Source organism: Bombyx mandarina, chromosome 17 (genome assembly GCF_030267445.1).
Source record: "Bombyx mandarina strain Sakado chromosome 17, ASM3026744v2".
Taxonomy (NCBI): Eukaryota; Metazoa; Arthropoda; class Insecta; order Lepidoptera; family Bombycidae; genus Bombyx; species Bombyx mandarina.
The window spans coordinates 13,231,952-13,245,642 of record NC_143223.1 but is presented as its reverse complement, the minus strand read 5'-3'; the positions used below and the strand labels follow the sequence as shown (position 1 = coordinate 13,245,642).

Sequence of the window (13,691 nt, the reverse complement as noted above, 5' to 3'; positions counted from 1 at the left end):
AATAGTAGCACAATGGGTAAAAAACAAAATACGAAAATCATATTTTCCACAAAGAAAATTCATAGAGCTGTCCGTTCAATTAAGCCCGTTCAGTGAATTACTGAAATATACATAAACAACCTAAATGTTGTACATTAACAACAAGCAAACTTACTCAAAAATATTTTGTGTCAGAATTTACTGTATTAAATATTTTAGGAATGAAAGTTACGATCTTTCTATTAATTGTTTTTCGTTTAAAAAAAGGCTTCAAGTAGAAAGAAGGATATTTCTCAATATTTCTACATAGTACCTACATTTGCCAATTAAACGGTTTCCGTTGCTACTGAAAAGATTGGATCGTATGCGACCATCTCCAGTACTTCCATATACTTCTTTAACAAAATTTCCTACCTAACTTCTCCTAGCAAAGGAGAGGCTCTTTATTTCTATCTTCAGTATTGCTGTGTGGGTTCACGATATAGTTAAATGTAGTTTGCCTGGTTATTTTAATTGTAGCTGTGACTTCATGTCGATCCCGGGTGGCTGTATAAACGAAGAAATCATTTGCCCGTTTAAGCAAAAAAAAACAACATACGTAGCGAAAATAAAGATACATATTAAATTATATATTTTTTTATTGGTATCTACAATATATGGTCGTACAATGATTATTCTTTTAAATATATTACAAATTTAATGTTTATAGTATTTCGATAATATGACTCCGACCTAGTTTGGTCCCTAAATATATTAATATTAATTCCATAAAGTACAGTTATTCTCGATAAGTTTGATTCCTTATAATTTATAAAGAGAGTTCGAATTGGTTAGTGTTTAAACAATCTATGGAGTGGATTTAATAGATAATTTAAGAAGATCTTTAGTATGAATAAATTGAAAAAAAAACATTCAATGTTGCCAGTGAAAAATCTAAAATTGAACTATCATAATTGTTAATGGAATCAAATTTATCGGAGTTAACTATTTTCAATTTCAATAAATGTATCAGGAGCATCGCTCATGGCCAACTCCCGAAATTTACGTAAATAATTGTTACATATTTTTAATACTAATTTATTATTCAATGATTACCTGCACATAACTGTTTTTGATCAATTCGAATAAATTAAAAATGTCCTCGGAAGTTCTAATACTATTAAGAACATAATATGAATTCCGATATACAAAAACATTTTAAAGTTCAGGCGATCAACACGGTTATATATTTATTTTTAAATTCATTTTGGTGCAAGTAAAAAAACGGGATTTTTTCAATTATTCTCATTGTTACTATAAAAATTATATAAATAAACGTATTGAGCTTCAAAATGAGTGTTTTTTTCACAAACTCAAAATGACATCACACCCGACTGACATTCACAAGGTGATAGTTAATTTTATTAACAAAAATAATAATTCAGTAATATATTATAAAATGTAAATAAGTAAAATGGAATGGACTACATAAATTCATTTAATAATACAACTAATTCCCTTAAACTGTCTTAAACGAATCTACAGAATTATCGACTAAAATGAAAATAGAAGATATTTTCGACTATTATTGCGTTTTTTTTTCTAAATTTTTTTAAAAATGAAATCTCAGTCTTGTAAGACTGAATTAAAAACGCAAAGGGTTTGTGCCCAGAAATCCTATTGTCATTTCAATCAAATTTAACATAATTAAAGTTATTCTAATTATATCAGATCTTTATCGGACGGAATGTTTTATTATGAGGTATAGCTGTGCCGAACACTCGATCCATTCAAAGCTTCGTCACGTTGTTCCCTCTCACGAATTGAATGCTGAAACAAAAGATCGTATTATTATAAGTGACGTAAAAATTAATTTTTGATTTCTACATTTCCTTAGCGTAGTTAAGGTAACGTGCCATTTCTGTCCGAGCTATTTTTAACGTGAACCAATTATGCGTTCGAATTTCGAAGGAAATTTAGCAAATAGTTAATATTAGTTATCTTGGCCGGCAATGGAAAGGCGCCCTTTGGGCATCAATTTCATAGACAAATAGAGGATCAGTGATATAGATTGTGATCACGTCCGCGTTCAAAATGACTAAACTGTGGCATGTATTATAGAATTTTAATTTTTTTATTGCTTAGATGGGTGGACGAGCTCACGGCCCATCTGGTGTTAAGTGGATACCGGAGCCCATAGACATCTGCGACGTAAATGCCGCCACCCACCTTGAGATATGAGCTCTTAAGGTTTCAGTACAGTAAAACGTCTGCCCCACCGTTTAAGCCGAAACGCATTACTGCTTCACGGCAGGAATAGGCAGGGTAGTGGTACCTACCATGCGGACTCACAAGACGTCCTATCGCCATAGAGTAGATAATAATATATAGTGGAAAGATCGAGATGGAAAATGAGGCACGGTTTAAGATCACTAAGCTCATAGAGATCATTTTGACTATAGAATAGTTGGTGTTTTTGTTAACCGTACTCGGTGAATGTCTGTGGTCTCGTTGCAGAGCGATGTACTGCCGCACGAGGCGGGCCACCTCGTGCGCCTGCTCCGCCTGCAGCCGGGTCACGCGCTGCTGCAGCAACGAGCCGCACTTCACGTCCAGGAACAGCGTGCCGTCCTCCGAGCGGACCTGGGGAGCAGAGGCATTGGTAAACAGTGCGACAGTATGCACGCCTTCCTTTTTATGTACGTTTTTATTGCTTAGCTGGGTGGACGAGCTCACACTCCACTTCTTAACCCTCAGACACAGCCTACTGAGTTTCTCGCCGGATCTTCTCAGTGGGTCGCGTTTCTGATCCGGTGGTAGATTCTGCGAAGCACTGCTCGTGCTAGGGTCAGTGTTAACAACTTCGTCAGGTTTGAGCCCTGTGAGCTCACCTACTAGTTAAGGCGACGCTGATATCGTCTCACAAGACTATCAGCTTAGGTAGGAAAAAAAAAGTCCATTTGTTTTTTTTTTTCTCCTACCTATGCTGATAGCCTCGAGAGGCTATTTCAGTTTCACCATAACGTGTGTAGGTGAGCTCACGGGGCTCAAACCGGAGTGTTGCTAACATTGGCCCTAGCAAGAGCAGTGCTTCGCAGTATCTACCATCGGATCGGAAACGCGACCCACTCAGCAGATCCGGCGAGAAACTCAGTGGGCTGTGTCTATGAGTTAATTCGCTCGTCGAGCCCTTCGTCGCTCGCGACGGCTTCGACGAAGACGATGACTAGGACCCACTTGGTGTTAAGTGGTTACTGGAGGTCTTAGAAATCTACAACGCAAATGCCGCTACCCACCTCGAGATATGAGTTTAAAGGTCTCAGTGTAGTTACAACAGCTGCCCCACCCTTCAAACCGAAACGCATTACTGCTTCACGGCAGAAATAGGTAGGGTGGTGGTACCCACCCGCACGGACTCACAAGAGGTCCTACCACCAGTAATTACGCAAATTAAAATTTTGCGGGTTTGATTTTTATCACACGATGTTATTCCTTCACCGTGGAAGTCAATCGTGAACATTTGTTGAGTACGTATTTCATTAGAAAAATTAGTATCCGCCTGGGATTCGAACACCGGTGCATCGCTCAACACGCATGCACTGGACGTCTTATCCTTTAGGCCACGACGACTTTAAAGCTACATGTTTAGGGTTTCAAAAGATTATTGTGAGTGACGAGGGGTGTCGCGTGGGTCTCACCTTCCTGGTGGAGATGAGCTCCGCGTAGGGCCAGTGCGTGTCGGTCTCGTGCGTGTGCGGGTGCAGCAGGTGCACGCCGCGCCGGTTGAGCGCCAGCACGTGCTCGCGCCACTCGCCCGCCGCGCCCGCCACGCGACGCACCGCGAAGAACGACGACCCGAACAGCGCCCAGCGGGACAACACCTGACGCGGGACAAGTTTTTTTTTTTAAGTGATTTTATGACCTGGTTACTAAGACCTTTAAGTCAAGTCTTATTTTAATTTTAATGATAACTTTTTATATGAAAAATGATATTATGAAACGAAATGAAGTTGATTATTATGAAACATGGCATGAAATGAAATGAAAACGAAACGAAATTAAATGAGATGATATGCGATGAAGTATAATCTCAGTAAAATGGTGGTCATTTACTGAGACTTTTTCAATGAACTTTTCGGAAGATCCCGAGAAGTTACGTTCAGCAACTTTGTTTCATTTTCCCACATTTGTGCACTTTCACAGATATTAAACGGTTAATAAACCACCGTAAGCCTGAAGAAACACTAATTAGACAAAATAAAACAAAATGACACAATTTCACTCCTCGCGTTCCCGCCAAAAAGTCACGGGGCAAGTTCACGTGGTCATAAGCATAGATAATCTATATATTAATACGTGAAGCAAAAACTTTGTACCCCTTTTTACGAAAATTGTGCGGACGGAGGAGTATGAAATTTCCCACACTTATAGAGAATATTGAAGAAATTATGCATAAAAAATTCATTAAATCAATAAAAAAAAACATTACGCACACTACTATGTATTTGACATGCACACACGCATGCATACCTAGTATTTGTTTATTGTCAAACTTTTCTTATTGCTTATAGTCTGTGGTCATGGATGCAAAATCTGAAGTAAATGAAAAGAAAAATGTTTTCGATGTATTTAGAGTAACAGAAATGGTCATTAAAATTGTGTATTGATTTTGTAATACATTGCGCATTTCTTCACCTGTAAGACTTTGGATTTGGCGGCTGCCGGTGTGAGGGCCCTGGTGTGGGGCCATTCACTGGCCACCCACGAAGCCCATTTGGCTGGTCTCGGTTCTCTGAGCGCCAACAATGGTTTCGGCAGTAAGAACTTGAGGTCTCTAGGCGCGGGAGGTTCGGCCAGTCCTGCGGCGCGGTGCAGCAGCGAGGCCACCAGGGCGGCGTCGCGCAGGACGCCTGACGGTGGAGCCTGGCCGCCGGGCAGGACGAGCAGGAGACCTTCGAGGTAGTCGGGGCCACCTGGAAACACAAATCATTGAAATTATTTTAACTTTTTAGCGGGAACGCGAAGAGCGAAGTTGTGTGATTTGTTTTATTTTGTTTTCTTCAGGTTTAAATGTGTAATAACGGTGGTTGATTAACTGTTTAGTATCTGTGAAAGTGCACAAATGTGGCAAAATGAAACAAAGCCACTGAAAGTAACTTCTCGGGATCCTCCAAAAAGTCCAATGAAAAAGTCTCAGTAAATGATCACCATTTTACTGACATTATATTTCATCCCTTAACATCTCATCTCATTTAATTTAATTTCGTTTTCGTTTAATGCCATTTTTCATATCAATCAACTTCATTTCAGTTCATAATATCATTTCTCATATAAAAAAAAGTTTTCATTAAAATTAAAATAAGACTTGACCTAAAGGTCTTAGTTACCAGGTCATAAAATCCCTTAAATATTAATATTATTTTGTGTCAATGGGCAACAAGGTGCGAAAATATCAAAACAAAATTTATGGGAATCTCCTTTAAAACGAAATACCGTTCGTTACAGAGAGAGAGAGAGAGAAAAGAAAACCTGCCAAGAGAAGGAGGGTTTAATCTGAATGAACATTATCTTTAAATACGTTATTGGTGTTGTAGGTATAACGATGATGGGAAGATCTTCCACTGAGCGGGTGATATTGCTCGGTAGACCGATGGTCCAAATGTTGTTGTCTGGAACTTGTATAGATGCGAACTTATCTTGAAAATGTCGTCAGGCATCTGTTTTTTTTTTCCTACCCATTCTAGTAACCTCGATGGGTTATTCTAGATTCACCGAGCTAGTTAGTGGGTGAACTCACGGGGCTCAAACTGGGAGTGTTGCTAACATTGGCCCTAGCAAGAGTGGTATCTGTCAAATATCTTGCGTTGTATGATGGCTACCCGGCACAGTGTCAATGACCGCAGTGGAGTCATTAGTGGGTGCGAGCGCGCGTGTGTTTGTGTGTGCGTGCGTGTGTGCGTGTGTGCGTGTGTGTGTACGTACCTGGTTGAAGAGCACCTCGGTGTAGAGTGGCGGCGCGTCGTTCCGCAGCGGCGCGTGCCACACTGAGCGGCAGAAGATGAGGTAGAAGGGGTGGTGCGCGCGCTGCAGCTCCGTGGTGACGTCGAGCACGTACTCGTCGCCGGCCAGCGGCATGGTGAGCGCGTCGCCCGCCACGATGCAGTACAGCGAGAACTCGGCGCGCTCCCACTCCGTGCTCACGCCGATCTGACGGCACAAAGGGAATCAGTCACGCGCATCCAGCCGGTCTACTGTACAGTGTGGGTAGGTACTAAGCATTTGTATCTTTATCATTTACAGGCACAAAAAAAAAAATCCCTATCACTTTGTCTTCTTTTTATTTTACTTTGTTTTGTAGCTATAGTCCAGTCGCGGAGCAGGAAGTATTTCGTTCGTTAACTTAGGGATGATCGATATTAGAAAAATATCGATGTTATAACATACATCGATATTTTCCAGATAAACATCGATGAATATCTATCATCGTTATTTTAACCTGCTATTACGCACAGATGCCGCCGTCCTCAGGGATTGTAAACCCTTTACCTGAGACTGTAAGGTTGGACTGCAAGGAAACTTGATTTAAGAATGTTCTTAACAAAAATGGAGTACATATTAATAAATTGGTTCACGTCAATATAATGAAATTTTTTAAATAAACTAAATAACTTATCCTTAACCTTATCAAATATATGTTACTTTGAGTAGAATTTCTTGGGGGGTATTGCGTGTTCTATTTTACCCAAAGCGGGCGGTTCACGACAAAGTTTGAGAAGCACTGGATTCTAATGTTCATTTTCCATACGAAAGCGTGTCGCCCGTTGCTCATTAGTGTAAGCCCATTGAATTTCTCGGAAGATCTTCTCAGTGGGGCGCATTTCCGATCCGGTGGTAGATTCTGAGCTTGCTACTTGCTTGTGAGCTCACCTACTTGTTAAGGTTACGCTGAAATGGTCTCTCAAAACCGTCAGCTTAGGTGGGGGAAAAAAAAGTGTTATATAGTTACCAGTTCGCAGAGTTCGTTGACAATGTCCTGCACGACGGTGGCGCAGCGCGTGTTGACGACGCGCTCGGCGCCGCCCGGCAGCCGGTACAGCTGGCGGCGCGCGGACCGGCCCGCCGACACCGCCGTCACCTGACACCACCAGCCACATGCTCAATGACCTTTTAACGACTACTAGGGTCTACTACTCTATCGGTTCTTATGCTTGCTATATGTATTCGACAACCCGCCACATCCTTAATGACGACTAATACATAATTCTATGAGGAAAACCGTAAATCATTTGAAACGAAAAAAATAATATAATGACAATAAAAAACGCGAAATGAGTTCTCGACGAGTGAATTAACCCATAGACAGAGCCACTGAGTTCCTCGCCGGATCTTCTCAGTGGGTCGCGTTTCCGATCCGGTGGTAGATTCTGCGAAGCGCTGCTCTTGCTAGGGCCAGTGTTAGCAACACACCCGGTTTGAGCCCTGTGAGCTCATCTACACGTCAAGGAGAAGCTGATATAGCCTCTCAAGGCGAAGCACTGCTCTTGCTAGGGTCAGTGTTAGCAACACACCCGGTTTGAGCCCCGTGAGCTCACCTACACGTCAAGGAGAAGCTGATATAGCCTCTCAAGGCTATCAGCATAGGTAGGAGAATGAAAAAAAAAGCGAAATTAAACCGTCAAATTTAATTATTTCTACGGCGAACATCGAAATGAAAGTACTGTAATAAAAGTGTAGTTACCTCTTCGACACTGGGTACGTTCTTCCTGCCTCCGCAGCGGAGGGTCTTCCTCAAGTTGGCGAGGCAGACGGCGGCCGTGCCCTGACACGGTCGCCGCCGGTCCGACGCGGCCGCCGACAGGTATTCCACCAGGAACGGCCTGGAACGATTGTTGGAGTATATAGCACAAATAAATAATAGTTTAAAAAAACTAACAAAATACGCTTTTCTAGAAAATCCAACTAAAAAATAGAAAATAAATTTTAATAAAATTGAATTAAAAATGATTTTATTGTAAAAAAAAAAGCGTATTTTGTTAGTTTTTTAAACTATTATTTATTTTTCATTTTTTAGTTGAATTTAAATTTCTTCAATTTTTTTTTCAAATTTTTCAAAATATTGAATTGTCATCAGTCCGTTACAAACATACATATGTCTGAAGCTAATAAAAGCGCATTAAAAAGAAATGGAGTAAATTAAATTTTTTTTTTTTTTTTATAAATGTTAATTTTTTGCCTATCTATCTGCCAATAGGGCTGTTCTGGCTTCAAGAAGCAAGAGCAGTGCTTCGCTGAATTTTCCACTGGATCCGAATCGCGACCCACTGAGAAGATCCGGCGAGATACTGAGTGGATTGTGTCTGTGAGTTAAGCTGTGTCGAACGCATACAACGGGTCTAACGAGAACGGCGGTGCTTGTAGTGTCTAAAAGCACCGCGAGGATCCCAAAGGCCATGTTTAGGGCGACGACTAGTGTTCGTTCGCCATGATAAGATGGTTATCGTGTCTCGTTTTCTCAAAGATGTCCTATAAAACAATTACATAATTACCTGAGCGTATCTGAGCATGTGAAATAGGCAGCTAGAATGGACATCAGTCTCCAGGCTCGCTGGCAGGAGTCGGGGGCCTGGGACCGGTTCGATGTGGTCTGCTTCATCAGCTGGCAGTACACCTCGTCACGGAGTTCGGGCACTGAGTGACAATGCTGTACGACAAACAAAGATCTGGACTTTATCACAGTTAAACATTTATCTATTAAATTGTGTCACACGAATTCCGGTCTACGCATTTTTTGTTCTGTGTGCTTAGTGCGAGTTTTTTAACGTTCTCGATAGCGTAAAAGTTAAGTCAAATTTGTATGGAGTTGGAACGTTTGCCTATGTTTGCCACTAGGGGCACTGTTCGAGCTGCATACAAATTTCAGGTAACTTTTACGCTATCGTTTACGTTAAAAAACTCGCACTAAGCACACTGTAAATATATGTATGTTAATATAAAATTGAAATTAGCATTGGATCTAAATTAAGTAGCAGTAGTTTTATTTTTCTAACTGGAAAGGCAAAGGTACCGTACAGCCTAATCTTTAAATTATTATTTTTCTAAAAAATTATAATATTATGGAGTGAAATTAAATTAAGATGATTAAATTGAGACATTAATCAACTGAGATGAAATTAAATGAAATGAGATGAGATGATATGGCATGAAATATAATCTTAGTAAAATTGTGGTTATTTACTAAGACTTTTTGGAGGATCCTGAGAAGTTACGTTCAGCGGCTTTGTTTTATTTTCCTACGTTTGTGCACTTTGGATTTAAATTAATTCAGGGCGAAACTAATAGTGAATAGAGTTAAAAGTTTTTAGTTCAATTCAGAAATTTGGTAGTGGCATGCAAGCGGTGTTATCTACAGTAACTTGATCTATGTAAATATTCTATTAACGTTAGTTCGGAATAACTTTCTTCTTTTATATTTAGACAATGATTTTAAAATCTGTTTTATAACTTTTGCATTTCGCTAATTTGAATATCTATATATATAAAAATGAATTGCTGTTAGTTACTCTCGCTAAAACTCGAGAACGGCTGAACCGATTTGGCTAATTTTGGTCTTGAATTATTTGTGGAAGTCCAGAGAAGGTTTAAAAGGTAGATAAAAATAAAAATGCTCGGAATTAAATAAAAATAACAATTTTGTTTTCCCTTTGATGTGTCTCCCGTCGGACGGATTCCTTTTGTTTGTTTTATGTTTATTTTATACAAAAGTTTAGGTCTTTTATTTATCGATTGAGGCACTACGAAGTTTGCCGGGTCAGTTAGTCTATAATAAAATAGCGTAACAATCGAAACTGACCATTAGGACCGTGTAAACACATTTAACTTCGGTCAGGTCCTGGTGCGTGGTTCGTTCGTTCGGTTGCAGGTCTCCGCAGTACGCTCTGACGCAGGTGAAGCACTCCAGGGCGGGCGGGGCGAGGGCGGGGGGGAGGCGGAGCAGCGGCGCCCGCAGACCCGTCGCCTGCCATTTCACGACGTCGGTCTGCGCCTTCCAAGTCCACTCGTTGCGTTTCGCTTTGCTCTTTAGTGACGAGTCCGCTTTCAGGATTTCGAGTCTGCGGAGACGATAAGGAATATAAAGTTTTTCTATACAAGTCAGCTTCTAAAGTCGCTGTGGTCATCCGAAAATTGTCTTTTATGTTTCAGTCAATCAATTTTATTACTGGTTGTAGGACCTTTTGTAAGTCTGCGCGAGTGGGTACCAGCACCCTGCCTATTTCTGCCGTGAAGCAGTAATGCGTTTCGGTTTGAACGCTGGGGCAGCCGTTGTAACTTACTTGAGACCTTAGAACTTATATCTCAAGGTGGGTGGCGCATTTACGTTGTGGATGTCTATGGGCTCCAGTAACCACTTAACATCAGGTGGGCTGTGAGCTCGTCCACCCATCTAAGCAAAAAAAAAAAATATATCAAACGGTCAATATAAACGGAGACTTATTTTTTTTCTACCTATGCTTATAGCCTCCAGACGCTATTTCACCTTCGCCCTAGCGTGCAGGCGAGCCCACGGGGCTCAAACCTCATTAATTTACTCATCGAGCCCTTCGTCGCAAGCGACGGGTTTGGCGAGAAAAGTGACCGGGAGAGACAACAGTGTCGTCCAGTTTTCATTAGAAAAAAAGTTAATCACGTTTTGTGAATTTTCTCATTTTGGGGATAAATTACTTCAATTTAACATTGCTAATTACAGCCGTAAATTACGTTCCCGATCTATCACGCAAAATGGGAGACGATGGCTCTCCTGTAAAGTTACAAAAATGTCGCTTAAACCAAATAACCTTTCACACCTCGATTATAATAGATTTTTTTATTGTAGTCCAATAATAAACTTACGCAATTGGTTAGTGATATTTAAATAGCTTTCGACTTATTTTTGTTTTATTTCCACTTCTTGAAAATTAGCATTACAATATTATTGTTTTTTTTTTATTGCTAGATGTGTGGACGAGCTCACAGCCCACCTGGTGTTAAGTGGTTACTGGAGCCCATAGACATCTACGACGTAAATGCGCCACCCACCTTGAGATATAAGTTCTAAGGTCTCAAGAAGTATAGTTACAACGGCTGCCCCACCCTTCAAACCGAAACGCATTACTGCTTCACGGCAGAAATAGGCAGGGCGGTGGTACCTACCCGCGCGGACTCACAGGAGGTTCTACCACCAGTAATTAATTTAAGTAAATCATTGTTTATTTTAAGTAAATCACACTTCAATTATACTTTACGCAATAAGCTTTAATTATTTATCGATGGTTCCTTCCGAAACGCAATACTTTCTAAAAACTAACTTACTTTCCTTTAATTAGCATTATTGTTAATTTTTGAGGTCAAATATTTCTTGTCAACTGCAGGCCGCGTAATGATTTGTAATACACATTCACGTTCTTCAGCCATTTCAAGTTTCGATTTTATTTGAAAATGTAGTATTTAGTGGTTTTTTAATCTATATACTAACATGTGAAGCAAACGCTTTGTAGCCCTTTTTACGAAAATTGCGCGAGGGGGGGGGGATATGAAAATTTTCCACACTTATAGAGCATATGGAGAAGGAGTGCAGAATGTTAATTTTTTTTTAATTTTAAATCAATAAAAGAAAACATTACACACACTACCACGTATTTGACACAATACATACGCGTATATTTGTATATGTATAAACTGTGTTTATTGTCAAACTTTTGTTATTTCTTAAAGTGTGGTCAAATTGAGAATATATTAATATATTAATTATATTAATATTGTTTGTCTTTAATATTATTTGTCTATAGTGAAGTCTTGGCGAAATCTGTGATTATAGAAGTATAATAAATAGTCTTTGACAACAGAACCATAATAATGTTCAAACTTATAATTTCAATTTTTTTTTTTTTATTGCCCTTGTAGGCAGACGAACATACGGCCCACCTGATGGTGAGTGGTTACCGTCGCTCATGGACTTCAGCAATGCCAGGGGCAGAGCCAAGCCGCTGCCTACCGCTTAATACTCTCCATAAGCCTCGTTTGAAGAAGGACATGTCATAGCGCTCGGGAAACACCGTGGAGGGGAGCTCGATTATAGTCGAAATTCGACTTCCGAGGGACTACTAGTGCAATTAATTGTTTCGCAGAAACGGAGTTACGTGCTGATACCCTCCGTTTGATGGCGGGTATAGTCACCGATAGTAGCGAAAGGGTTAATATAAAGAGACGCAGAATTTTTAAGAATACTCCTACGAACGCGTACTTTGTTAGGTGTTCGAAACGACACGACAAAATAAACACGAGGTCAAACAGTGTTTTTAATCATATCGAAGTCTTTATATGTTACTCTAGTGAATGACCTTGAACTTATGAACCTCGGAGCGTTTGAGACGGTCTAGGACGCCCGGTTCAGTAACTACTGGTTATTAGGACGGTTTGGATACTCAATCCGGTAGGTGTAGATCCTATCTGTTTCTCGGACAAACTTGTCATTTTCATTTCGTATGATAATAATTTTATAGAAAAAAATGCATGTGGGTTACGGTTTCAATGTAAACATATCATTAATATGTGGGTTTTTTTGGTATGTGTTTCAAATTCAAATGTGTTTTGTCACGTTCGAGTCGATGATAGTTTTATATTTAAAAAAAATATATATGTGTTCTTTATTTTGTATCATTAAAAGTTTTTTTAAAAACAATATTTTTAAGCTACATAGAATTATATAGCATATCGGCCCGATAACTATTTAGTGAACATTCCAATGCAAAGTTAATCGAACGTCATAAGCTACTGAATAAATAAAAAATTTATTAAGGAAAGTTGCGTTAAAATCAAACATGGCGCTCATTGTGCGCGGCCATTATAAACAAATTGAAGTATCTAACTAGGTGTTGCCATTATTATTAATGTTAAAAATTTTGAGGTTACGAAACGCGGATGAGCTTGCTGCGTTTTGTTGCGCAATTAAACATTTGTGAGAAAGAGGACAGAACATTTTACATATTTAAGTTATTCAGATTAAATTTTGTAATACATGGTTTCGAAAGAAAAACGCCTACTGTTATGTATGAATTGCGACTCCAACAAGAAAAATCCTGTTTACAGTTATAAATCAATAGATACTCATTAATATTGTGAATGCAATATTAAGATGAAGGCTTTTGGTAACAACTAACAACGAAATAATGTCATACCTTGACCGTATTGTTAGTGTTATGTTTATGTGTTATTAGAATAATGTTTAGGTGAATAGTTTTTAAGAAGGAACATGTTTTGTAATAGAAATGTTTGAAAGTCGTAGCCTAAAGCATAAGACTTCCGTTGCATTCGTGTTGAGCGATGCACCGATGTTCGAATCCCAGGCAGGTACCAATTTTTCTACTGAAATACGTACTCACTAATTGTTCACGATTGACTTCCACGGTGAAGGAATAGCATCGTGTAATAAAAATCAAACCCGCAAAATTATAACCTTGAATTATAAGGTAGGACCTCTTGTGAGTCCGCGTGGGTATGTACCACCGCCTTACCTATTTCTGCCGTGAAGCAGTAATGCATTTCGGTCTCAAGGGTAGGATAGCCGTTGTAACTAAGTATACCGAGATCTTAGAATCCAAGCAATAAAAAAAATTAGCTTACTTAAACTGTTTTTAGCTTATAATTTAATATGTAAGACTCGATTTCTCAAATATTAGTAAAATATTGCAGCGGAGTTA

At 39.4% G+C, this 13,691-nt stretch overlaps 1 protein-coding gene across 1 annotated transcript in view; it reads right to left on the bottom strand.

Annotated features, from left to right (window-relative positions):
• Nucleotides 1-599: 599 nt before the first annotated feature.
• Nucleotides 600-13,691, bottom strand: part of Myo10A (unconventional myosin 10A) — a 138,836-nt gene continuing 125,744 nt past the window's right edge. Inside the window, exons 24-32 of the mRNA XM_089734127.1 lie at nt 9,809-10,067; nt 8,505-8,659; nt 7,697-7,835; nt 6,965-7,093; nt 5,937-6,165; nt 4,654-4,931; nt 3,657-3,839; nt 2,448-2,601; nt 600-1,788 (exon numbers count right to left, since the gene is read on the bottom strand). Coding sequence (XP_089590253.1) covers nt 1,775-1,788; nt 2,448-2,601; nt 3,657-3,839; nt 4,654-4,931; nt 5,937-6,165; nt 6,965-7,093; nt 7,697-7,835; nt 8,505-8,659; nt 9,809-10,067 — 1,540 coding nt within the window. The 3' untranslated portion in view covers nt 600-1,774. The remainder of the gene's footprint in view (nt 1,789-2,447; nt 2,602-3,656; nt 3,840-4,653; nt 4,932-5,936; nt 6,166-6,964; nt 7,094-7,696; nt 7,836-8,504; nt 8,660-9,808; nt 10,068-13,691) is intronic.